Below are 27,752 nucleotides of genomic sequence, written 5' to 3'. Positions count from 1 at the left end.
GTCGTATCAGCGGTAGGAGTCACAGTCGTATCAGTAGTAGGAGTCACAGTCGTATCAGCAGTAGGAGTCACAGTCGTATCAGTAGTAGGAGTCACAGTCGTATCAGTGGTAGGAGTCACAGTCGTATCAGCAGTAGGAGTCACAGTCGTATCAGTAGTAGGAGTCACAGTTGTATCAGTAGTAGGAGTCACAGTCGTATCAGCAGTAGGAGTCACAGTCGTATCAGCAGTAGGAGTCACAGTCGTATCGGTAGTAGGAGTCACAGTCGTCTCAGGCAGTAGGAGTCACAGTCGTATCAGCAGAAGGAGTCACAGTCATATCAGCAGTAGGAGTCACAGTCGTATCAGTAGTAGGAGTGAAGTCGTATCAGCAGTAGGAGTCGCAGTCGTATCAGTAGTAGGAGTCACAGTCGTATCAGAAGTAGGAGTCACAGTCATATCTGCAGTAGGAGTCACAGTCGTATCAGCAGTAGGCGTCACAGTCATATCAGTAGTAGGAGTCACAGTCGTATCAGCGGTAGGAGTCACAGTCGTATCAGCAGTAGGAGTCACAGTCATATCGGCAGTAGGAGTCACAGTCGTATCAGTAGTGGGAGTCACAGTCGTATCAGCAGTAGGAGTCACAGCGGCAATCGCATTAACAGTAGTGGTAGTATTAGCATTAGAAGTGGTGGTAGTATCATCATTAACAGTGGTGGTAGTATCAGCATTAACAGTGGTGGTAGTATCAGCATTAGAAGTGGTGGTAGTATCACCATTAGCAGTGGTGGTAGTATCAGCATTTTATTATTTTATTTTTCCCTTCTACGTGACTTTACCGAAAGAACCAAGAATATAGTGGTGGTAGCATCAGCATTAGAAGTGGTGGTAGTATCAGCATTAACAGTGGTGGTAGTAGTATCAGCATTAACAGTGGTGGTAGTATCAGCATTAACAGTGGTGGTAGTATCAGCATTAGAAGTGGTGGTAGTATCAGCATTAACAGTGGTGGTAGTATCAGCATTAACAGTGGTGGTAGTATCAGCATTAACAGTGGTGGTATTATCAGCATTAACAGTGGTGGTAGTATCAGCATTAACAGTGGTGGTAGTATCAGCATTAACAGTGGTGGTAGTATCAGCATTAACAGTGGTGGTATTATCAGCATTAGCAGTAGCAAGAGCACGAGTATCATCATCAGCAGCAGCAGTCTCAGCAGCGTCAGTAGTGTCAGAAACAGCAGTCTTGAGCGGCAGCAGTAGAAGCAGCAGTAGTGTGATTAGCAATAGTAGTACCAGCAGTAGCAGTATCAGCAGTAGTGATAACAGCCGTAGTGGTACCAGCAGTAGTGATAACAGCAGTAGTAGTGGTACCAGCAGTAGTAGTGATACCAGTAGTAGTGATACCAGTAGTAGTAGTGGTACCAGCAGTAGTAGTGATACCAGTAGTAGTGATAGCAGTAGTAGTAGTGGTACCACCAGTAGTAGTGATACCAGTAGTGGTAGTGGTTCCAGAAGTAGTGGTACCAGTAGTAGTGGTACCAGTAGTAATAGTGGTATCAGAATTAGTAGTGGTACCAGCAGTAGTGTTAACAGCAGTAGTGCTGGTACCAGTAGTAGTGATAACAATAGTAGTAGTAGTAGTGGTGGCACCAGTAGTAGTAGTGGAAACAGCAGTAGTGGTTCCAGAAGTAGTAGTGGTATCATAATTAGTAGTGGTCCCAGCAGTAGTGCTACAAGCGGGTCTGCTTGTGAGTCCGTCAGGTGTTAGGGCGGGTTACCGTGGTTCTCGTGGGGGCGCAGGGGGGACATCAACTCCCGCAGACCCTCCTCGACTCTTCCACTCTCGTGCTCTCATCGACTCCCAGACTCTGTATCGGCTCACGTCGTCTAATCGACGCTCCTCGACTTCCACCGTCGCTCGCTTCTCACCCAGTATCCTCGACGGCCGTTGACCCACCTCGACATGCACACAATCACAAACTCCCCTCGACTCGACCATTCCTCGACTCTTTCGAGCTCAGCAACTCTCCCGACACTCAACTCTCGTCAATAGAGTCTAAAGGAGTCGTCGACTCCTATAGACTCTCCTCGATCCTCCTCGATCCTCATTGACTAACATCGACTCCCACTCAGATAGACTGTCCTTGACTCTCATCGACTCACCTCGACACTCCTCCACGTCGCCTCTTCGCTCCTCGACTGCCATCGTCTCGCCGTGCCGAGAGGATAGAAGCTGTCGCCGATTTATCCGGGACGGGTTTAGGGGGGGGGGGTTCCTGGGTTTTTTTTGGGGGGGGGGGGTGGGTGAGGAGGAGGGGGGTGAGGAGGAGCGAGCCGGGAACCAGCGAGGGGGATGAGCGATTCTGGACCCCAAGGAGGGGCCCCCCTCCCCCAGGGGGGGCCCCTCGGGACCTGTGGCCACCGCCAGCGCAGCCGCTCCTTCACCGTGGCTCCGCGCATCACGGTAACGGTGCAGTAGAGCCAGCGGGCTCGTCTCTCTCTCTGTGTGTGTGTCTGTGCGTGAGTGTCTCCCTCTGTGTGTCTGTGCGTGTCCCTGTGTGTGTCTGTGCGTGAGTGTCTCTCTGTGTGTGTCTGTGTGTGTCCCTGTGTGTGTCTGTGCGTGAGTGTCTCTCTGTGTGTGTGTCTGTGTGTGTCCCTGTGTGTGTCTGTGCGTGAGTGTCTCTCTGTGTGTGTCTGTGTGTGTCCCTGTGTGTGTCTGTGCGTGAGTGTCTCTCTGTGGGTGTCTGTGTGTGTCCCTGTGTGTCTCTGTGTGTGTCTGTGTGTGTCCCTGTGTGTGTGTCTGTGCGTGAGTGTCTCTCTGTGTGTGTCTGTGCGTGAGTGTCTCTCTTTGTGTCTGTGAGTGTCTCTGTGTGTCTCTGCGTGAGTGTCTCTCTGTGTGTGTGTCTGTGCGTGAGTCTCTGTGTGTGTCTGTGCGTGAGTCTATCTGTGTGTGTCTGTGCGTGAGTGTCTCTCTCTGTGTGTGTCTGTGCGTGAGTCTCTCTGTGTGTGTCTGTGCGTGAGTGTCTCTCTGTGTGTCTGTGAGTGTCTCTGTGTGTGTATCTGCGTGAGTGTCTCTCTGTGTGTGTCTGTGCGTGAGTCTCTCTGTGTGTGTCTGTGCGTGAGTCTCTCTGTGTGTGTCTGTGCGTGAGTGTCTCTGTGTGTGTCTGTGCGTGAGTGTCTCTCTGTGTGTGTCTGTGCGTGAGTGTCTCTGTGTGTGTCTGTGCGTGAGTCTCTCTGTGTGTGTCTGTGCGTGAGTCTCTCTGTGTGTGTCTGTGCGTGAGTGTCTCTGTGTGTGTGTCTGTGCGTGAGTGTCTCTGTGTGTGCCTGTGCGTGAGTCTCTCTGTGTGTGTCTGTGCGTGAGTGTCTCTGTGTGTGTCTGTGCGTGAGTCTCTCTGTGTGTGTCTGTGCGTGAGTCTCTCTGTGTGTGTCTGTGCGTGAGTGTCTCTGTGTGTGTCTGTGCGTGAGTCTCTCTGTGTGTGTCTGTGCGTGAGTGTCTCTTTGTGTGTGTCTGTGCGTGAGTCTCTCTGTGTGTGTCTGTGCGTGAGTGTCTCTCTGTGTCTGAGCTGTAGTGTAGCGCTTAGCGCGACGCTGCGCTATGAACCCGGCGACCCGGGTTCGATTCCCGCTCATGGCCAACACCAGTGACGATTATCTGAACCGGTCCTGGGCCTCCCCTAGGTCGACTCAGCCTCGAATTAGTACCTGGTGCGGTGTGTAAACATCGCCACTGTGGAGACAAAGGCGGTCGGGCGTGGAGCTGGCCACCCACACCCTCGTGTACCGTTACCGACCTTCATAGGTGCTCGCTAACAGCACTTGCCCCTACAGTCTGTTAAGGCTATATGGGGGATCTTTGTCTTTATCTTTGTGTGAGTGTGTGTGAGTGTGCGTGTGGTGAGTGTTGGCGCAGTGGTTGGCTCACTGCGCTACGAACCCGGCGATCCGAGAGCGATTCGAACTCACGGCCAATATCAGTGACGAATATCTGAAACGATCCTAGGCTTCCCCCTAGGTCTACTCAGACTTAAATGAGAACCCGGGCGTGGTTCTGGCCACACCACCCCCTCGTGCGCAGTTCTGGCCTTTATATGTGCCTGTCGCTGAATGTATGTATAACTTCTTTTGCACCGTGCGTAGCCAACCGTGATAATCGGAGGTTCGGGGGAAGGACAACACACTGAACATAAAGATCAGTTCTAAAGAAATGCATTTTTAATATCGATGATTTTAAAGTGCATAAGCTCTAGTGGCTTTCTAATATCGGAAGAAAGAGCTTTCCAGACGGGCTGCAGAAGCGCATTTGAATGAGCGTTAACAGCACTTGCCCCGGCAGCCTGTTAAAGGCTACATGGGGCATCTTTGTCTGTGCGCAACTCATTCTGTGCTGCTGCAATGGTGCGTTCTGTGCCGTGCCTGTCCAGTGCAAGCAGAGACGGAACTGGTCCACCGCACGAGTTTATCAAGTGACGTGTGGTGACATTCAGCCTAGCGGCCTAGCGCTCCGAAGCTTTCCAGTAACATTTCTCCTCTTTTGTTGTTTGATACAAAACTCTTCACGGCCGATATTCCGGTTCTTACTTCGTTTCTATCTAGGGTGAGATCGCGTCGTGTAGTGTACAATGTCGATTGTTCAACCAGGAGAAGCCTCCACTACCCGACCGAGCCTATCGATTCAAGTCGTCACGTGGACAAATGTTCCCATCGATTTGGTTTCTTCAGCAACACCGGAGGAGGGCGGGGGGATGCTGAAAAGCGAGCAAAATTTGTTTGACAACTTTGTCCGACGTTTCGCTGGAGATTACATCCAGCATCATCAGGGGTTAACAACAGCGCTTTATTTAATCGGTAAAAACCCTCGAGCGGATTCGATTTCACTGGGACTCATCAGCAGGGCCAGGCCCTGTTGAAACAAAATCTGGTCCGATTAATGATTGGCCGACTGTGCTGTTGAGCGGTACTTGTTTGTGATGCGCGTTGCGTGGACTCGTGAAGGGTTTCATTGTCGACGTACCGAGATTGCACTGCCGCTTAAATAGCGCGCTAATTATTCACCCACGTGCGGCCACCAATCCAGGCGCGTCGTACATGGGGATGCTGGTGCAGCGTCCTTTACAGCGGCTCCATGTCTTTCCACGTGGTTCCTTGTCTCTCCACGTGGTTCCGTGTGGCTCCACGTGGTACCGTGTCACTCCACGTGGTTCCGTGTGGCACCACGTGGTTCCTTGTCTCTCCACGTGGTTCCGTGTGGCACCACGTGGTTCCTTGTCTCTCCACGTGGTTCCGTGTGGCTCCACGTGGTACCGTTTCACTCCAGGTGGTTCCGTGTGGCTCCACGTGGTTCCTTGTCTCTCCACGTGGTTCCGTGTGGGTCCACGTGGTACCGTGTCACTCCACGTGGTTTCGTGTGGCTCCATGTGGCTCCGATCTCTCCGTGTGGCTCCATGTCACTCCACGTGGTTCCGTGTGGCACCACGTGGTACCGTGTCACTCCACGTGGTTCCGTGTCACTCCACGTGGTTCCGTGTGGCTCCATGTGGCTCCGATCTCTCCGTCTGGCTCCATGTCACTCCACGTGGTTCCGTGTGGCACCACGTGGTACCGTGTCACTCCACGTGGTTCCGTGTCACTCCACGTGGTTCCGTGTGGCTCCATGTGGCTCCGATCTCTCCGTCTGGCTCCATGTCACTCCACGTGGTTCCGTGTGACACCACGTGGTTCCGTGTGTCTCCACGTGGCTCTACGCGCAGGGGTTTTGCGCGTCACGAGCTCTATAGATGTAGTCAGTAGTTGTGTCACTCTGCACATGAATTTTGAAATAGCTGAAGTCTCATGGGATGGGGATTCTCCGAGTTCACAGCACGTGGCCCCGTGTTCAGCATGAGCCGTGAAGCGCGGGCCGACGGGTAGGGATTTGGAATAATTGGTCGATGAGACTATTTCGCGATAGATCGATGAGCTTATGTGATGATGTATGGATAGGTCGGTTAGATTACGGAGCGATGGGCACAATAGAATTCTGTAGCAGCGATGGGATGATAGCCCAATGAGACGATGGCAATACGGTGAATTTGGAATGAATCGGAATAACGGACGCGGAGTGGCAAGAGACGAGGCTGGCCGGCATTGGGGACACGGCAGACGAATTGATGCCGGCGGGGAGGGGGGTGGTGGTGGTGGGGGGGGACCCGAGCCTAACTTGAACCGGAACCTGAACCTAACGGAACCCGAACCGAACCCGAACCGAACCGGGCACCCGTACACGAGATCAAAACACGGCGGTGCCTCGCGTGCCGGGCACAAACATTCGGCTTCCTCGCCCGCCTCCCGCCTCCCGCGAATGAATGAATGAGCTCCTTTGAGGACCTCCGGCTGCCTAAATTTGGTCGGGAATGCGGCGGAGGAGGCGCGCGGTGGCACGGCCACGTGTGGAATCGGTGCCGCGGCGAGGTGGCGGGTGGATGGGTGGGGGGGTCGGTGGTGGGGAGAGAGCGAGGAGAGGGGAGAGAGGGGGGATGGACGGAGGGGGAGAGGGGATGGGAAGGGAGAGTGTGAGCAAGGGCGGAGGGAGTGGGAGATGGAGAGGGGGGGGGGGGGGAGAGAGATATATTCCAGGATTAAATGGAGTAGTCGAATCTCTCTAAACATCGCGTCTCATCGGCGCGGGGATGAGATTCTCGACGCGCTCCCGAGTAGTCGGTGAGGCGCTTCCTCCCCCCGGGTTCATCACGGGGGTGGGGGGGCCGAGGGAGCCAGAGGCTGGTGCCGAGATTTGAAAACAAAAGCGCACGCTTAGCTCAACGCACACAATCGTAGTGATAATAAAAGTGACGATGATAACGGTGATGGTGACAATGTGAATGCACGAACCGCACGAGGCTATAAACAGCCTTCAGCAGCAGCATCTTAAGCAGCAAAAATACCTCGACACATCCGTCAATAACACTGTCATAGCTTTCGTGACTGCAGTAATTCATATTCTTAGTTCTTTCGGTAAAGTCACGTTGAAGGGAAACAATAAAATAATAATATATATAAAACAATAAAAATTCTCACGACGTTTCGACCATAACACACCTGATGACGACCGTTTGTGTTATGGTCGAAACGTCGTAAGAATTTTTATTGTTTTATATATATTTTATTATTTTATTGTTTCCCTTCAACGTGACTTTACCGAAAGAACTAAGAATACTGTCATAGCTATGAAGGGTCATTGCCAGAAACGTCACCCATTATATATTTTTCTCAAGGTCACACACACAGTTTGGTATTAACGAATGTCTTGAAGGTTGTTGTTCATTGTGTTCGTGCAACACTGGTAAGGCAGCATCAACATCAACAACAACATCAACAACAACGTCATTCATGAGCAGCGGGAGCATCAGCAGCAGCGTCGCCATCAGCGATAAGCACGGTTGGCCACGTACGGTGCGAAAGAAGTTCAACATACACACAGCACCAACAGCAAAGACAGCAGGATCGACCTCGGCTAGCATCAGTAACACGTCATCATCAGAATCATGAGCAGCATCAGCAGGAGCCATTATGTATCCACTGCTTGATGAAGGCTAGGGTGATTGAGGGGGTTAGAGTTCGGGGTACGGCTAGTACGAGTGGCTGATTGGCTAATTGATGACGATTAAGTTCCGTGGTGAGTAATTGACAGGTAATTATTATCTGGTGGTGATACTGCTGCGTCGGCAGTGGTGCACAACAACAGCAACAACTCAACACGTCCCGTGTCAATAACGACACCGCAGTGTGTGTGGCCTTCAAAGGAACATTGACAATAGACGACGGTTCGGGTCATGGCCCTTCTTCACAGCACATAAAGAGGTCGGAGAGTAGTCCTCCTCCGCCTGTCACGTGGTTCGTGTGCCAGCACGTGGCGGCGTGGACGCGGGGTCCGCGTGACCGAGCAGCACCGAGGCCGGGGGAGGGGGGGGCAGCTCCCCCCTCCCCCTACCCTCCCCTTCCTCTCTCATTGTTCTGCCCTTCCTGGAGGCCCGCCACACCGTGGGCAGGGAGGGCCGTGTTGTGGCTCTCACCGATGCTCCTGCGTTGCCGATTAAGGTACCGCGTCGGCCCATACCGGCCTCGACAGGACCGGACCGGTTTCCACAACCTATTTTCGTTTACACACTTGGCTGGGTACACAACGTCAGACGGCCAGCAACAAACGGTACCATCGATGTTACAGCGTTAGATATGAGCGTAACGCGTTTCTTGAATTGAGCAAGGTTGTTATAAGACCTTGGGGAAGAGACGACTGTGATAATGGTGGGAGAGGGAATTCCGAAGTGGAGCAGTGCGGGGGAAGAAGCAGAGAGAGAAGTGAGTTGACCTGCAGTGTGGTGAGTGGGTGATGGGTGAGTGGGTGGGTGACTTAGTGAGTGGATGAATGAGCGAGTGGCTGGGTCAGTGATTGATCTTCTGACCTGCAGTGTGGTGAGTGGGTGAGTGAGTGGGTGAATTATTGAGTGGATGAATGAGCGAGTGGCTGGGTCAGTGATTGATCTTGTGACCTGAGTGTGGTGAGTGGATGAGTGGGTGGGTGACTTAGTGAGTGGATGAATGAGCGAGTGGCTGGGTCAGTGATTGATCTTGTGACCTACAGTGTGGTGAGTGGATGAGTGGGTGGGTGACTTAGTGAGTGGATGAATGAGCGAGTGGCTGGGTCAGTGATTGATCTTGTGACCTGCAGTGTGGTGAGTGGGTGAGTGGGTGGGTGACTTAGTGAGTGGATGAATGAGCGAGTGGCTGGGTCAGTGATTGCTCTTGTGACTTTGCGGTGTGGTGTTTGAACCAAGTTCACGGCATCAGTAACCATGGCCGTAGGGATCGAAGACTGATCAGGGTGGCCGCCGGATGCGAACCGTGACCCGTGCGACAAGTGGCGAACGCGCTGCCACGAAGCCACGTGACAGCCCTGGTTGTCGGATGAGACGCCACTCCGAGTCCCTGCTGTGTGATCTCAGATTGTAATGCGAAGACTGACATATTGACAAAGATTCCCCCGTATAGGCTTAACATGTTTTTTGGGGCAAGTGTTGTTCGCGAGTAGCACCTGTGAAGGTCGGGGTGGGTGGCCAGCGCCACGCCCGACCGCCATTGTCTCCCCAGTGGCAATGTTTACAGACAGTACCAGGCACTCATTGTTTACAGACAGTACCAGGCACTCATTGTTTACAGACAGTACCGGGCACTCATTGTTTACAGACAGTTCCAGGCACTCATTGTTTACAGACAGTACCGGGCACTCATTGTTTACAGACAGTACCAGGCACTCATTGTTTACAGACAGTACCAGGCACTCATTGTTTACAGACAGTACCGGGCACTCATTGTTTACAGACAGTACCAGGCACTAATTGTTTACAGACAGTACCAGACACTCATTGTTTACAGACAGTACCAGGCACTCATTGTTTACAGACAGTACCAGGCACTCATTGTTTACAGACAGTACCGGACACTCATTGTTTACAGACAGTATCGGGCACTCATTGTTTACAGACAGTACCAGGCACTCATTGTTTACAGACAGTACCAGGCACTCATTGTTTACAGACAGTACCAGGCACTCATTGTTTACAGACAGTACCGGACACTCATTGTTTACAGACAGTACCAGGCACTCATTGTTTACAGACAGTAACGGGCACTCATTGTTTACAGACAGTACCAGGCACTCATTGTTTACAGACAGTACCGGACACTCATTGTTTACAGACAGTATCGGGCACTCATTGTTTACAGACAGTACCGGGCACTCATTGTTTACAGACAGTACCGGGCACTCATTGTTTACAGACAGTACCGGACACTCATTGTTTACAGACAGTACCAGGCACTCATTGTTTACAGACAGTAACGGGCACTCATTGTTTACAGACAGTACCAGGCACTCATTGTTTACAGACAGTACCGGACACTCATTGTTTACAGACAGTATCGGGCACTCATTGTTTACAGACAGTACCGGGCACTCATTGTTTACAGACAGTACCGGGCACTCATTGTTTACAGACAGTACCGGACACTCATTGTTTACAGACAGTACCAGGCACTCATTGTTTACAGACAGTAACGGGCACTCATTGTTTACAGACAGTACCAGGCACTCATTGTTTACAGACAGTACCGGACACTCATTGTTTACAGACAGTATCGGGCACTCATTGTTTACAGACAGTACCGGGCACTCATTGTTTACAGACAGTACCGGGCACTCATTGTTTACAGACAGTACCAGGCACTCATTGTTTACAGACAGTACCGGGCACTCATTGTTTACAGACAGTACCAGGCACTCATTGTTTACAGACAGTACCGGGCACTCATTGTTTACAGACAGTACCGGGCACTTATTGTTTACAGACAGTACCAGGCACTCATTGTTTACAGACAGTACCAGGCACTCATTGTTTACAGACAGTACCAGGCACTCATTGTTTACAGACAGTACCGGACACTCATTGTTTACAGACAGTACCAGGCACTCATTGTTTACAGACAGTAACGGGCACTCATTGTTTACAGACAGTACCAGGCACTCATTGTTTACAGACAGTACCGGGCACTCATTGTTTACAGACAGTACCAGGCACTCATTGTTTACAGACAGTACCAGGCACTCATTGTTTACAGACAGTACCGGGCACTCATTTGAGGTTCGGTCAACTTAGGCCCAGGACTGTAGCACAGAGCGCGAACCGCTACGCTACCGCTCTCCACCATATAGACACCAAAGACAAAGATTCCCCGTGTAGCCTTAACAGACTGCTGGGGCAAGTGCTGTGCGCGCATCTACAAAGGCCGGCACGGCACGCGAGGTGGTGGGCAGGAGCACGCCCGGCCGCATTCGTCTCGCGGCGCACAGGGGCTCAGTACCGCGTGGCTCCCGAGTCGCGAGGCGGAGTGTCGCCCTCCTCGTCCTCGAGGCGCGCACGGCGACTCCGCTGCGTTGTTGGCATCGGTGCCCGAGCGCACAGAACAACAGCGCAACGCTTTCGTTCATTCAGTGGCTTCACAGTGAAAAAAACAAACGCGTCGTAGGCGACGTTTCGGGCAATGGCCCTTCTCCTTCATCGCACATAGAGAGGCCAATGGAGTGGCAGAGTGAACGATAAGAGTTGGAGACTGCGCGTGTTTACACCGTGGGGCCTGGGGATGAAAATTATAACATTTGAAACATGCTTTCTAATTAAACAAGTTCTTAAAGTGGCACGTCAATAATTACGCTCATAGTATGCGTTTCATAACAAACCCTTCACTAATCGCAAACCTATTGCTCCTACTAAATGCGCTCATTTACACTCAAATCTAAATGTTCAGCAGCGCACTGAACTTGCAAAGCATAGAGCGCCGATTCAATTCCAACTGAAACAATGGAGCAGGTTTCTCAAATGCCCTCCTCCACTCCACCGCCTCTGTCCACCCTGAGGTGTGAATGGGTCCACCACAGTTCGGTCGATCGGCAAGGTCGCTTGTGGTGGGGTAAAGTGTGGGTACCCTCGCCTCTTACAACACGTGTGGTCAGCGTGCAAGTGGAGACCAAATACCACTCGACACTTTGTTGGCGTGGGTGCCCTTTCACCGGCGGTGGCGTCAGCGGGCAGTTGCAGGGCTGCGCCTCTATCTCGTTGTAAAAGATGAGTACGTTTTTATTAATGCGTCATAGCGAAGAGAACATCTCTGCTATGAAGAAGACTATTTGCCGAAACGTCGCCTATTACATATTGGTTTCCTCTTAGGGTATTCCGCTGTATTCTACCCGCTCTAGACCCCCCCCACCTTCCTCAGCCCCCTCCATGGACCCCACCCGCCCATTGTGACCGCGTCAACGTCGCATGCCTCCCTCTGACTCGATGAGCCTCGGGGCTTTTGGGAAGAATGGGGACCGGGAGATCGAGGTTAGGCAGAGATGGCACGCGAACTCAATCTGCTGCGTCTCGTCGCGACTTTGACTTCAGGCCAACACTGCACAGTCCAACCCGTGCGTCGTGGTGCGAGCTACAGTGCACGTGTCTGCCTGTGTACGTGTGTACATCAGCGCTTGCCCCAACGGTCTGTTAAGGCTATACTGGGGGATCTTTGTCTTTGTGTGGGGAGCGGTAGTGTAGCGGTTAGCGCGCTGCGCTATGAACCCGGTTACCCGAGTTCGATTCCGGTTCACGGCCAACACCAGTGACGATTATCTGAACCGGTCCTGGGCCTCTCCGAGTGTCGACTCAGCCTCAAATGAGTTCCTGGTGCTATGTGGAGCTATCAGCGCTGGGGAGACAAAAGCGGCCGGGCGTGGTGCTGGTCACCCACCTCCGCGTGTGCCGTGCCGGCCTTCATAGGTGCTCGCTAACAGCACAGCCTGTTAAAAGGACATACACGGGGGATCTTTGTGTATTTGTGTGAATATACGTGTGCGTGTTTGAGTTAGTGTGTTTGTGTGTATTTGTGTGTGTGTGTTACCTAATGTAACTATTACGTAATCCTCTCCGTGTCTTCGTATATGCAGAGCGGTGGCGCTGTGGTTAGCGCAATGTGCTGACCACAGCAAACTCAGCCATTCCTGACCATAGCCAATGTCAGTGGCGTCCCCGAAGTTAACTCAACCTTCAGTGAACACACGGTGCACGTGTACACATCAGTGGGAAGACAAACGTGGCAGCTGGGCGCATTGCCCGGACAGTTTACAAGAAAACGTTCCATGCTTTGTCTTCTGAGCAGCGTGGTGACTCTTAGGCGCTCTCTGATGATTGTGTGTCGTGGATGATGAGGGTCAGGGCCTCTTCACCTTGGCCCGGTGAAGACGTGTCCTTGCTCCCCGCGTGGCCACACGGGCAGGCCGCTGATCGCTGGTCACGTGACATGCCCTGATGTTGCTGCTGCCGCTGCTGTCGTCCTTGACGATTTGGGCGTATTCATGCTGCCGTTCGTGGACATTCCGCATTCCTATGCCGGGGCGAGTCTATCCAGAGCAGAGCCATTGTTAGACTCCCCCCACACAACGTGGCACTGATTTTTATCGACCCCAGGATTTGAACTCGCATTCTTCCGATTGTATCTGCTAATGTTTACCTGTGTACCAACATGTCCGACCATCGTGTATAGAACTGCTGCTCTATGTGCTAGCGTGGGGCTCCAGTTAGCGGCAGAAGGCAGTGCAATGCAATGCGTTTGTTGTTCTGCGCTTTCTACGCTCCGACGTTTATACTCCCCGCTTTCCGCCGACAGCGTGGGTGAAGTATGGTCAAACAGCCCCCACCCCAGCCGCGTGTCCCCCACTGCGTGAAAAGACTCTCATCCAGCAGTGGATAGAGAACGGACTTGTAAACCAACCGAAGTGGTATTACAACACTCTCACGGAGAGGCATGCTTCGAGAAATTGTCCCTTTTTAACAGCAGAACTCACGAAGGGCTATTGCCCGAAACGTCGGCTGTTATATACACATTGCTGTTGCTGTGATCTGTGCACCACTGTCCGGCATCGCAATGTCAACATGGAACCTTTCTTGCCAGTATCAAAGTATGAAAAACTAAGAATAAGTTTTACCCTTTCTGGCAATAAAAAATAGGTGTAAAGATGTTCAAACATCAAACAGAATCCCTTTGCAAGGAATCGAGTTCGCATTAACCACGCCCACGTGGGGTGAACACGCAAACAAAACCTGCTCTTGATTATAATTAATTATGATGCATCGTCTTCGAAGCCGCTTGGTCTGCACCAGAGACAGCCTCTGCCGGGCTTCGTCTCGGCAGCGTCAGACCAGAGGACGACGCCAAAAGGCGACCAGTTGGCTACGAGTGGCGTCACCGGGGTTCTACATCGGCGAGCTGAGACCGTGGCCCCCCGCCACGAGACCCTGGCCCCCCGCCACGAGACCGTGCCCCCCGCCACGAGACCCTGGCCCCCCGCCACGAGACCGTGCCCCCTGTCACGAGACCCTGGCCCCCCTCCACGAGACCCTGGCCCCCCACTACGAGACCCTGGCCCCATGCCACGAGACCGTGCCCCCCGCCACGAGACCCTGGCCCCCCTCCACGAGACCCTGGCCCCTCGCCACGAGACCCTGGCCCCCCGCCACGAGACCCTGGCCCCCCTCCACGAGACCGTGCCCCCCGCCACGAGACCCTGGCCCCCCTCCACGAGACCGTGCCCCCCGCCACCAACAGGGACGAGTGGAACTTTGCTTGAGCCTCGTGTCAGCAACAGCTGATGGAGTGGCGTCTCCCCATTGGTCAACGCGCTCCTTAATCTGGGTCGATGTTGTAGGCTGGGGGGGGGGGTACGCACTGGTTCACGGTGGGGGGCTGAGCGCGGTGGGGTGGAGGGGGTCCTGGAGGGGGTTGGGGGTTGGTCCGGGGGTTCGTTCCGCCCAGCACAGCCACGCGTCACCGCCGCGATCGGGGAGCTCTCCTCGGTCTCGCGCGCGTGCCCAGTCACCCACGCCCAGTCACGTGCCCAGTCACCCACGCCCAGTCACGTACCCAGTCACCCACGCCCAGTCACGTGCCCAGTCACCCACGCCCAGTCACGTGCCCAGTCACCCACGCCCAGTCACGTGCCCAGTCACCCACGCCCAGTCACGTGCCCAGTCACCCACGCCCAGTCACGTGCCCGGTCACCCACGCCCAGTCACGTGCCCGGTCACCCACGCCCAGTCACCCACGCCCAGTCACGTGCCCGGTCACCCACGCCCAGTCACGTGCCCAGTCACCCACGCCCAGTCACGTACCCAGTCACCCACGCCCAGTCACGTGCCCAGTCAACCACGCCGTGCATGCCCAGTCACCCACACCCAGTCACGTACCCAGTCACCCACGCCCAGTCACGTGCCCAGTCACCCACGCCCAGTCACGTACCCAGTCACCCACGCCCAGTCACGTACCCAGTCACCCACGCCCAGTCACGTACCCAGTCACCCACGCCCAGTCACGTGCCCAGTCACCCACGCCGCGCGTGCTGCGGCGTGCCCAGTCACGCGCGGCGTCGGTGGAGGCGCGCGGGCACAATGGAAGCACGGCGATACGAAGACACCGATGTCACGTGTGAGGCTTCAACAGAACGCTGGGGCAAGTGCCGTGAGCGAGCACCTATGAAGGCACACGAGGGGGCGGGTGGCCAGTACCACGCCCGGCCGCCTCTCTTTCCCAAGCGGCGATGTTTACACACCGGACCAGGCACTTATTTGAGGCTGAGTCGACATAGGGGAGGCCCAGGTCCGGTCCATTGGCGTTGGCCGTGAACCGGAATCGAACTCGGGCGGCCGGGTTCGTGGCACAACGCGCTAACCGCTACGCTGCCGCTCCCCACACGCCACGCAAAGACGCGCAGTCATCACAGCTGACTACAGTGCTCGTAACCTGACACACTGTCTGGGCCTCGGGGCTGCTTCTGCTGCAGTAGCTGCGAAATCAGTGTCAGTGGCAGCGCCGGGGAGTGACAGCACCCTGGGGGGAATGCTATGACCTGTTCAGACTGGTCCCCTGCACCCAGACTCTGGTCCCCTGTACCCAGCCCCTAGTCCCCTGCACCCAGACCCCAGCCACTGGTCCCCTGCACCCAGACCCCAGCCACTGGTCCCCTGCACCCAGACTCTGGTCCCCTGTACCCAGCCACTGGTCCCCTGCACCCAGACCACAGCCACTGGTCCACTGGTTTCTGTGCTCCAAAGGCTTCAAGGGACCAAAGTTCGTTCGATTCCCGGCCACAGATAATATCAGAGGCGAGTGCTATCCGAACCCGTCCTGGGCCTCCCCTGGATCGACTCAGCCTTAAATAATACGACGTGCCTAGAGTAGCGTGTAAACATTCTGGTGACCTCCAGATCACTCATCCTGGCCTCTTGAGTGCTCACCTGGTTACTCAACAAAATCAACTTGACAGTGGTAGGACGCCGGGTGTGGTTCATGCCACCCCACGCCCGCGGCTGTTCTATCGGCTTAAATAGGAGCTCGCTAACAACACTGGTGTAGAGCATGCGCCCAACAGGTCGGAGTCCCCATACTCAAGGCAACGACAGAAGGCATTCAACAAAGTTCCCTTCCCGCGGGCCTCCAGGAGGAGCCAGACTCTGGCCCACCAGGAGAAGGCGGTATAGCAAAGTGCGGACTGATATTATGCCTCTTGTATTATGGGGATTGAGCGTTGCCCCCTCACACGTGTGAGTTTTCTCCATATGTTCCAGTTTCCTAGCGCTTGTATAGAAATACAAACGCATTCAGTTGGCTAAACGCATCTTAATTTGTAGAGGAATGCAGAGCTTGGGCAATTGTTGGTAGCGCCGGCACTTCGCCGCCCGGCTGCTGCTGCCGCCTTCCCACTCGTCTGTGGCCCCCTCTGCATGTGTGTGGAGCAAGGATGACGACGATGATCGGGGTGAGATTGATGGGGGCACAGGTCCGCCAAACACCCCCCGAGCGGGCTACAACTCGACCCTCACGTGGCTGTTGTTGTTGCTCGAAGGGACGGCGATGATTCTGGTGAGAAGGAGGTGGTGGTGGTGGTGGGGGGGACATGGGGCAGGAAGGTTTGAGAACTTCACGAGACGTCTCCCTCTCGGTGCTAGGGCAAACATTTACTCGCGTTTGTTTAGAACGAGGCTTCTAGAAGCCCCGCGGTACGGCGAGAAGCAGTGGAAACTCGCGTTACTCAGAGAGAAAAAGTTACACCATTCCTTTGACTCTGATGCGATGATGATATTAATTATGGTCATGTAGTTTATTATGATGATGGTGATGTCGTTTATTATGATGATGCTGTGGGTAATGGTCGTGAGGATCAGTACGACGAGGTTGTTATTGACGATGACCGAGCTGAGGATGGATTCTACCACCCACGACGCACCGACTTGAACTCTCTCGCTCTCGACGTCTCTCGCTCGCTCTCTGCGTCTCTCTCTCTCTCTACGTCTCTCGCTGTCGGGAGGGACTCCCCCCACCCTCCACCCCGCCCCACCCGGGACGTCGCGGCGCCAGGGGCTGAGTGATGCCCTCCGGGGGCCCTAAATAAACCCTCGGGGCCCCCAAACGCGACCCCAAGGCGCGCATCCACTCCGAGGATGGGAGCTCTACACCAGTGTTGTTAGCGGTGGTGGTGGTGGAGGGGGGGGGGGCGGTGGGAGGGTCGGGGGGGAGTTTTGAGACTCAGTGCGGCGTTTGCAGGATAACTATATAAGTTATTACTTCTACGCTGTTTTATTATTATCCAGTACTTTATTTCACGTCGGGCGCCACGGTGGCTAGGAGATGTTAACTACCTCGCCTGGTATACAGGAGGTCGTGGGTTCGATCCCGACCCAGACGCCTGCTGCTGCTGTGTATTTGGAGTTTGCGTGCCTCTCTCTCATCATCATCATCATCACGGTGGCTAGGAGATGTTAACTACCTCGCCTGGTATACAGGAGGTCGTGGGTTCGACCCCGACCCAGACGCCTGCTGCTGTTGCTGCTGTGTATTTGGAGTTTGCGTGCCTCTCGCTCATCATCATCATCACGGTGGCTAGGAGATGTTAACTACCTCGCTTGGTCTACAGGAGGTCGTGGGTTTGACCCCGACCCAGACGCCTGCTGCTGCTGCTGTGTATTTGGAGTTTGCGGTGCCTCTCTCCCCGTGGTCGTGTGAAATTTTCTCCAGGCCCTCCGGTTTCTCCCTCCACATTTAGAAACAACATCACGCGTTTAGAGTATTTGGCTGCTGTTATAAATGTCCGCGTGATAAGCCACTTTGTTGAGCGATCGTTTGTGATGGCCAGGTCGCTTCTGAAAGGGAGCTTCATAGCTCAGTGGGTCTTACCTGGCAAAATAAACACATGAGAATAGAAAACAGGTGTTAAGATGCTAAAACACCAAACTGAAACCTTTTACAAGGAATTATTTCTGCATTAACCGCAATATTTGTGGTCAGAATGCAAACAAAAACACTGATAATATATGATGCATTATCTTTGAAACTGAGTGGTCCACACCAGAGACAGCTTTTCTTTTGCCTCATCTCAAATGGTGTTAGACCAGAAGACGCCTAGGGCAATGCATATACTATCAGAGTATGTTTTTTGTTTGCATTCTGACCACAAGTATTGTGGTTAATGCAGACATGATTCCTTTTAAAAGGTTTCCGTTTGGTGTTTTATAATCTTAACACCTGTTTTGTTGCCAGAAAAAAGGGGAAAACCTATTGTCATATTTTGGTACTGGCAAAGGAGGCCCCATGAAAGTAATCATCGTTTAGTCGTTTTAATGACCAAAAATTACCCGAAACGCGCCAACGTTTCGCTCGCTGCATCTCGCAAGCCAATCCGGGTTGAGCGTGGATAGTGCTTGGATGGGTGTCTGGCACGCGCGACAGGTGGTATAGGCATCGGTGCTGCGTGGCGTGCACAGCACGATGGCGGTGGAGCATGAAATCCCACTGTTGTGGGATTTTATGCTCCAGCGTATTATTTCGGCTTTGAGCACCGGTTCGAGCGTGGGCTGGAGCGTGGGTTCGGGGCACGGGACTGCTGACTCATCGAAGCCACGACTCGCACGTGACGGATAGGGAAATAGTCGTTTTACATTGGTCGCTCATTTCCCACCGCTGTGTCCCATTGGGTAGATTTGCCTCACGTGGACATAACTTGCAGGCTCATTCTCCACGTGCTCTCCACGCGTTACGCGCTGCTCGCCCTCAATAGGCAGGGACGCGACACACGCCACACAATCACGAGATCCTGCACACACACAATTCAATACAAACACGCACAGACACATACTGGCAAACGCACGCGGATATGAATGTCTGTACACAGATCACCCCACACGCACCAGACATGCTCACAAATACAAATATAAACACATAGACAGACGTACATATACAGAGGTAAAAGGACATGCATACTGACAAGAACAACACAACACACGCCACTGGCCACTAAGTGGCTGTGACATCCCCACGCCGCTTGTGCCAAGCTAGGTGCATGTTCAGCCCGTCACGTGAAATGTGAAAGGCTCGCTGCTGGCAGGAGGCCTCGGGACAGACCCAGGTGCCATGGGTTGGCTGACTGAGATGACTGGTAGATGCACCAGCTTTACCCCCTACTATGCCAACTTGCTGCATTTTATCCGCCCGGCGCTGCGCTCGTTGCTGTGAGCGTCGCTTCTCCGCCCTCCGTTGTTGCTGGAGGGCGACTGCCTCCAACTGCCCAGTAGCGTCCTTCACGAACCTCATGCATAGAGGCTGATCTTGACACCGCTGGTACCAGTCGTCGGCAAGTCCACTCAGCTCCACATCCTCCTGTACCACATCACTCCGTCTCTGCTCCAGCCCGTTTAGCCCCCTCTATGCGACCAAACAGAAGCTGCATGGGCATGTGGTGGCTGGGCATGTGGGCTACATGACCCAGCCAACGCAGCCTTTCCTGCCGGAGGAGGTCACTGATGGGAATGTGTCCAGATCTTTCAAGGATTTGTGAACTCCTTCACACAATCCAGCCTGGTTAAACCCAGGATGGATCGTAGGCATGCCAGCCTGAATGTTTCTAACCGGAGCAGATGTTCCATTAGAGGAGTCCACGTTTCACAAGCATAGAGAAGTGAGGGCATGACTGTGGCCGAGAAGACCCGAAGCTCCGTGCGGAGCGACAGATCAGGTAGCTTCCGCACAGCATTGTACAGCCGATAAAAAGATAATGCCGTCCGACTGATTCGGAGTGAGACCTTTGCTGTCAAACCGAAGCTGATCACACGGACACACACACGGGGTCACGATCACGCGTGCCACTCCCCCACACACAAACACACACGGACATACACGGGGTCACTATCACGCGTGCCACTCCCCCACACACAAACACACGCAAAAAAGACAAAGATCCCCCATATAGCCTTAACAGACTGTAGGGGCAAGTGCTGTTAGCGAGCACCTATGAAGGCCAGAACGGTACACAAGGGGGTGGGTGGCCAGCACCACGCCCGACCGCCTTAGTCTCCCCAGTGGCAATGTTTTATCCACCGCACCAGGTACTCATTTGAGGCTGAGTCGACCTAGGGGAGGCCCAGGACCGGTTCAGATAATCGTCACTGGTGTTGGCCGTGAGCGGGAATCGAACCCGGGTCGCCAGGTTCGTAGCGCAGCGCGCTAACCGCTACACTACCGCTCCACACACACACAGACACACACACGGTCACACACACACACGGACACACACACACACAGACACACACACACGGTCACACACACACACGGACACACACACACGGACACACACACACGGACACACACACACAGACACACACACACACGGTCACACACACACACGGACACACACACGGGGTCACTATCACGCGTGCCATCTCGTGCCGCTGAGCGCCGCCGCGCGGATCGCCCCGGCCCCTCCCTGCGCGTGAGAGCCGAGCTGGGCCGAGCCGGCGACACGAGCGAGTGACTGAGCCCCCCCCCCCCCCCCCCACTGTTTGTTGATGTTTGCGTGGAGAAGGACGGCCGGAGTTGGGGGGGGGGTTCTCCAGGGTCGGGTAATTTCCTCTCCTTTTGCTTAAAGGGGGGGGGGGGGGGGTTGAAATTCCGCTGTCGGGCGAGCAGCGGTTATAAATCACGGTCAACCCTGGTCGCCACGGAGAGCGCGGCGCGCGTTCACAACGATGTTCGTGACGACGGTGATGATGCTGATGATGGTGGGTGATGGTGGTTATGGTGAGAGTGGCTGATGGTGGTGGTGCGTCATGGTGGGTGATGGTGGTTATGGTGAGAGTGGCTGATGGTGGTGGTGCGTGATGGTGGGTGATGGTGGTTATGGTGAGAGTGGCTGATGGTGGTGGTGCGTGATGGTGGGTGATGGTGGTGGCTGCTTGGTATAGATGAAGGTGGTCGTGTCACTCACAGAACGAGCTGGTCCAACGCAGGTCACGGGGAAATTGCGGTGTGTGTGTGCACGTCGATATGCGTGCGGTGTGCAAAACATCAGCACTGGAGAGATAAAGGCGGCCGGGCGTGGTACTGGCCACCCACCCCCTCGTGCGCCGTGCCGGCCTTCAAAAGTGCTACTCCGCTTAAAGGCTTTTCGGGGGATCTTTGTCTTTGTCTTCCTACAGGACATGCGCAAACACGTGATTCTCAATTTGCTGGACACGGAGCAATCCTACGTGGAGTCTCTCCAGCAGCTCGTGGAGGTTCGTACCCTGCACCCGGCCATTCGACCCTCGCGTTCCACAGGAGGGGGCCCCCGTCGGTTACACGGGAGTGGCTTTTGCCCGACTCTGCTGATGAGCACGAAGAAGGTCGAAACCGGGTCAGAGCCTTTATTTGCTTAAACAAGACGCCGCTGCATAGTCGTGGGATGCAAGGCCAAGGGGGCGATGACCTCTGACACCACGCGTGGTTGTGGACGGCGTGGAGACACGGGGCGCGGGGTCTCACCGCGAGCCTGTGCAGCCTCACTCACTCACCCACTCACTCACCCACTCACCCCCTTCACTCACTCACTCACTCACCCACTCACTCACCCACTCACCCCCTTCACTCACTCACCCACTCACCCACTCACTCACCCACTCACCCCCTTCACCCACTCACTCATTCACCCACCCCCTTCACTCACCCACCCCTTCACTTACTCACTCACCCACTCACTCACTCACCCACTCACTCACCCACTCACTCACTCACCCACTCACTCACTCACTCACCCCCTTCACTCACTCACTCACTTACCACTCACCCCCTTCACTCACTCACCACCTTCACCCACCCACCCACCCACTCACTCACTCACCTCCTTCACCCACTCACTCACTCACCACCTTCACTCACCCACTCACCCACCCCCTTCACTCACCCACTCACTCCCTTCACCCACTCACTCACTCACCCACCCCCTTCACTCACCCACCCCCTTCACTCACTCACTCGCTCACCCACTCACTCACTCACTCACCCACTCACTCACCCCCTTCACTCACCCACTCACTCACTCACCCACTCACTCACTCACCCACTCACCCACTCACCCCCTTCACTCACTCACCACTCACCCCCTTCACTCACTCACCACCTTCACCCACCCACCCACCCACTCACTCACCTCCTTCACCCACTCACTCACCCACTCACTCACCACCTTCACTCACCCACTAACCCACCCCCTTCACTCACCCCCTTCACCCACTCACTCACTCACCCACCCCCTTCACTCACCCACCCCCTTCACTTACTTACTCACCCACTCACTCACCCACTCACTCACCCACCCCCTTCACTCACTCAACCACTCACTCACTCACCCACTCACTCACCCACCCCCTTCACTCACCCACCCACCCACTCACTCACTCACCCCCTTCACCCACTCACTCACTCACCCACCCACCCCCTTCACTCACCCACTCACTCACCCCCTCACTCACTCACTCACCCCCTTCACCCACTCACTCACCCCCTTCACTCACCCACCCACTCACTGACCCCCTTCACTCACCAACCCACCCACCCACTCACTCACCCCCTTCACCCACTCACTCACCCACTCACCCCTTCACCCACTCACTCACCCACCCCCTTCACTCACGCACTCACCCCCTTCACTCACTCACCCACCCCCTTCACTCACTCACTCACCCACCCACCCTCTTCACCCAGCCCCTTCACCCACTCACTCACTCACCCACTCACTCACTCACTCACCCACTCACCCACTCACTCACTCACTCACCCACCCACCCCCTTCACTCACTCACTCACTCACCCACCCACTCACCCACTTCACTCACCCACCCCCTTTACTCACTCACCCACCCACCCCCTTCACTCACCCACTCACTCACTCAACCACTCCCTTCACTCACCCACTCACCCACTCACTCACTCACTCACCCCCTTCACCCACTCACTCACTCACTCACCCCTTTCACCCACTCACTCACCCACCCACCCCCTTCACTCACTCACTCACCCACTCACTCACTCACCCCTTTCACCCACTCACTCACTCACCCACCCACCCCCTTCACTCACTCACTCACTCACCCGCCCCCTTCACTCACTCACTCACTCACCCACTTCACTCAATCACCCCCTTCACTCACTCACTCACCCACCCCCTTCACTCACTCACCCACCCACCCCCTTCACTCACTCACTTACTCACTTCACTCACTCACCCACTTCACTCACTCACTCACCCACTCACTCACTTCACTCACTCACCCACTTCACTCACCCACTCACCCACCCCCTTTACTCACTCACTCACCCACCCCCTGCACTCACCCACTCACCCACTCACTCACTCACCCCTTTCACCCACTCACTCACTCACCCACCCACCCCCTTCACTCACTCACTCACCCACTTCACTCACTCACCCCCTTCACTCACTCACTCACCCACCCCCTTCACTCACTCACTCACTCCCTTCACTCACTCACTTACTCACTTCACTCACTCACCCACTTCACTCACTCACTCACCCACTCACTCACTCACCCCCTTCACTCACTTCACACACTCACTCACCCACTCACTCACCCCCTTTACTCACTCACTCACTCACCCACTTCACTCACCCCCTTCACTCACTCACTCACCCACCCCCTTCACTCACTTACTCACTCACTCACTCACCCCCTTCACTCACTCACTCACTTCACTCACTCACCCACTTCACTCACTCACCCACCCACCCCCTTCACTCACCTACTCACTCACTCAACCACTCCCATCACTCACCCACTCACCCACTCACTCACTCACCCCCTTCACCCACTCACTCACTCACCCCTTTCACCCACTCACTCACCCACCCACCCCCTTCACTCACTCACTCACCCACTCACTCACCCCTTTCACCCACTCACTCACTCACCCACCCACCCCCTTCACTCACTCACTCACCCGCCCCCTTCACTCACTCACTCACCCACTTCACTCAATCACCCGCTTCACTCACTCACTCACCCACCCCCTTCACTCACTCACTCACTCACCCACCCCCTTCACTCACTCACTCACTCACCCACCCCCTTCACTCACTCACTCACCCACCCACCCCCTTCACTCACTCACTTCACTCACTCACCCACTTCACTCACTCACTCACCCACTCACTCACTTCACTCACTCACCCACTTCACTCACCCACTCACCCACCCCCTTTACTCACTCACTCACCCACCCCCTGCACTCACCCACTCACTCACTCACCCCTTTCACCCACTCACTCACTCACCCACCCCCTTCACTCACTCACTCACCCCCTTCACTCACTCACTCACTCACCCACCCCCTTCACTCACTCACTCACCCCCTTCACTCACTCACTCACTTCACTCACTCACCCACTTCACTCACTCACTTCACTCACTTCACACACTCACTCACCCACTCACTCACCCCCTTTACTCACTCACTCACACACTTCACTCACCCCCTTCACTCACTCACTCACCCACCCCCTTCACTCACTTACTCACTCACTCACTCCCTTCACTCACTCACTTACTCACTTCACTCACTCACCCACTTCACTCACTCACTCACCCACTCACTCACTCACTCACCCCCTTTACTCACTCACTCACTTCACTCACTCACTCACCCACTTAACTCACTCACTTCACTCACTTTACTCACTTCACTCACTCACCCACTTCACTCATCCACTCACTCACTCACCCACTCACTCTACTCACTCCACTCACTCACTCCATTCACTCACTCACAACACTCACTCACTCACTCACCCACTTCACTCACTTAACTCACTCACTTCACTCACCCACTCACCCCCTTCACTCACTCACTCACTCACCCCCTTTACTCATTCACTCACCCACTCACCCCCTTCACTCACTAACTCCACTCACTCCACTCACTCACTCCACTCACTCACTCACTCACCCCCTTCACTCACTCACTCACCCACCCCCTTCACTCACTCACTCACCCCTTCACTCACTCACCCCCTTCACTCACTCACCCCCGCCACACACTCTCTCCCCCCCCCCTCAACTCTTTAATTCCCTCCCCCTTCTCTCTCTTGCTGGCATCTCTCCCACACGCCTCTTCCTTCCCTTCCTCCCTCTCTCTTCCCCTTCCTTCAATTGCTCTCTCTCTATTTTTCCTGACCCTGTCCCTCCTCTCCCTTGCTGCCCCCCCTCTCCCTTTCTCTCTACAACAGTTGCCATCTTTCTCCTTTCCATCCCTCCCAACACCCTCCCTTTGCCCTCCTTCCATCCATCCTCTTTTTCCTTCCATCTCTCTCTGTCCCTACTTCCCCTCTTTATCCCTCTATCTAATCGTCCTTCCTTCAACCTCCTGCCCTGGCTCCCCTCCCGCGTCGCCGAGTGTCGCGGGGAGAGACAGAGATGAGAGACAGAGCGGGAGAGAGAGAGCGAGAGGGAGCGGGAGAGAGTCTCTCTCGCTCTCGCGAAATAGTTCTGAACCCACGTGCGCGAACAAAGCATTCCTGTGGCGGTGTTCCGATGAGGGAGGTGTTTTGGGTTTCCGGGCCAGAGGAGCGGCGCTCGGAGCGGAGCAACGGGGCCGCGTTCCGAGCCGTCGTAGGTGGCGATGCTCCGCGCGCCCGCGCCGCGGCATTCCACGCGCGCCTTTGTATTCCCGCACACAGGAAGTGTCCGGCTCGGCCGCGCTCAGGAATGTTGCCTCTTATGGAAGAAGAGAAAAAGCCTGGGCCAAGCGGGCGGAGGGCGGGGAGCGCGCTCCTGCGAATTAATGCGGCATTTTAATTGGCATCAAAGAATGTCCGCGCGTCTCTCTCCCCTCTCTCTCTCTCACTCGTCTCTCTCTCGTCTCTCCCTCTCTCCCCTCCTCCCTCTCCTCTCTCGTCTCGCTCTCCTTTGACTCTCTCGCCGTGGTGGCGTTTAGGCCGCCAGACCCGATGTCTTGAGACCAATACCGAGTTGATGTTGTAGTAGTTCATATTCTTAGCTCTTTCGGTAAAGTCACGTTGAAGGGAAAGCAATAAAATAATTAAATATATGTGCTATTGTTTTATATATATTTTATTACTTTATTGTTTTCCCTTCAACGTGACTTCACCGAAAGAGCTAAGAATATGAATTACTGCAGCCACGAAAGCTTTAAATCAAAAGTTGTAGTAGTTGTTATTGTAGTTGTTGTTGTTATTGTTGTTGTAGTTATTGTTGTTGTAGTTGTAGGTATTGTTGTTGTAGTTATTGTATTAGTAGTTTGTAGTTGTAGTACTTGTTTAGTTGTAGTTATTTTAGTAGTTGTAGGAGTTGTTGTTGTAGTTGTAGGTATTGTTGTTGTAGTTATTGTATTAGTAGTTTGTAGTTGTAGTACTTGTTTAGTTGTAGTTATTTTAGTAGTTGTAGGAGTTGTTGTTGTTGTAGTTGTAGGTATTGTTGTAGTTATTGTATTAGTAGTTTGTAGTTGTAATACTTGTTTAGTTTTAGTTATTTTAGTAGTTGTAGGAGTTGTTGTTGTAGTTGTAGGTATTGTTGTAGTTATTGTATTAGTAGTTTGTAGTTGTAGTACTTGTTTAGTTGTAGTTATTTTAGTAGTAGTAGGAGTTGTTGTTGTTGTTGTAGGTATTGTTGTTGTAGTTATTGTATTAGTAGTTTGTAGTTGTAGTACTTGTTTAGTTGTAGTTATTTTAGTAGTTGTAGGAGTTGTTGTTGTAGTTGTAGGTATTGTTGTAGTTATTGTATTAGTAGTTGTAGTACTTGTTTAGTTGTAGTTATTTTAGTAGTTGTAGGTATTGTTGTTGTAGTTATTGTATTAGTAGTTTGTAGTTGTAGTACTTGTTTAGTTGTAGTTATTTTAGTAGTTGTAGGAGTTGTTGTAGTTGTAGGTATTGTTGTAGTTATTGTATTAGTAGTTTGTAGTTGTAGTACTTGTTTAGTTGTAGTTATTTTAGTAGTTGTAGGAGTTGTTGTAGTTGTAGGTATTGTTGTTGTAGTTATTGTATTAGTAGTTTGTAGTTGTAGTACTTGTTTAGTTGTAGTTATTTTAGTAGTTGTAGGAGTTGTTGTTGTTGTTGTAGGTATTGTTGTTGTAGTTATTGTATTAGTAGTTTGTAGTTGTAGTACTTGTTTAGTTGTAGTTATTTTAGTAGTTGTAGGAGTTGTTGTTGTAGTTGTAGGTATTGTTGTAGTTATTGTATTAGTAGTTTGTAGTTGTAGTACTTGTTTAGTTGTAGTTATTTTAGTAGTTGTAGGAGTTGTTGTTGTTGTTGTAGGTATTGTTGTTGTAGTTATTGTATTAGTAGTTTGTAGTTGTAGTACTTGTTTAGTTGTAGTTATTTTAGTAGTTGTTGTTGTAGTTGTAGGTATTGTTGTTGTAGTTATTGTATTAGTAGTTTGTAGTTGTAGTACTTGTTTAGTTGTAGTTATTTTAGTAGTTGTAGGAGTTGTTGTTGTAGTTGTAGGTATTGTTGTTGTAGTTATTGTATTAGTAGTTTGTAGTTGTAGTACTTGTTTAGTGTAGTTATTTTAGTAGTTGTAGGAGTTGTTGTTGTTGTTGTTGTTGTTTTCCCTTCCAGTATTCACACGGCGCTCAGAACGCTCCATGCGCTTCCTCGTGTCGTGCCCTCGTGAGCCATTGGTGTTCGTCTCCCGTTTACAGCTCTGAGCCAGTGGTGGATATTCCACATTCCTATGATGGGGGCGAGTCTGGTCCACGAGACAACCACTTTTGGCTTCCCGGCAAAGTGGTACTAGCTTTAACGACCCCGGAGGGCGGGATGATGGGCTGAGTCAACCCCACCGTTCCGATTGCTAGCCGCTCGCTCCGACGCTGA

At 53.3% G+C, this 27,752-nt stretch overlaps 1 protein-coding gene across 1 annotated transcript in view; it reads left to right on the top strand.

Annotated features, from left to right (window-relative positions):
- Window positions 1-2,313: 2,313 nt before the first annotated feature.
- The window catches only part of LOC116943037 (rho guanine nucleotide exchange factor 17-like), a 59,544-nt gene continuing 34,105 nt past the window's right edge, over window positions 2,314-27,752 (top strand). Inside the window, exons 1-2 of the mRNA XM_076067388.1 lie at window positions 2,314-2,444; window positions 21,067-21,144. Of these exons, the coding sequence (XP_075923503.1) occupies window positions 2,334-2,444; window positions 21,067-21,144 (189 nt within the window). The 5' untranslated portion in view covers window positions 2,314-2,333. The remainder of the gene's footprint in view (window positions 2,445-21,066; window positions 21,145-27,752) is intronic.

This window comes from Petromyzon marinus, chromosome 16, assembly GCF_048934315.1.
Source record: "Petromyzon marinus isolate PM22_M1 ecotype Great Lakes invasive population chromosome 16, UKy_Petmar_22M1.pri1.0, whole genome shotgun sequence".
Lineage (NCBI taxonomy): Eukaryota > Metazoa > Chordata > Hyperoartia > Petromyzontiformes > Petromyzontidae > Petromyzon > Petromyzon marinus.
Note: the sequence above shows the minus strand (reverse complement) of the source record. Positions and strands in the feature narration are given on the sequence as shown.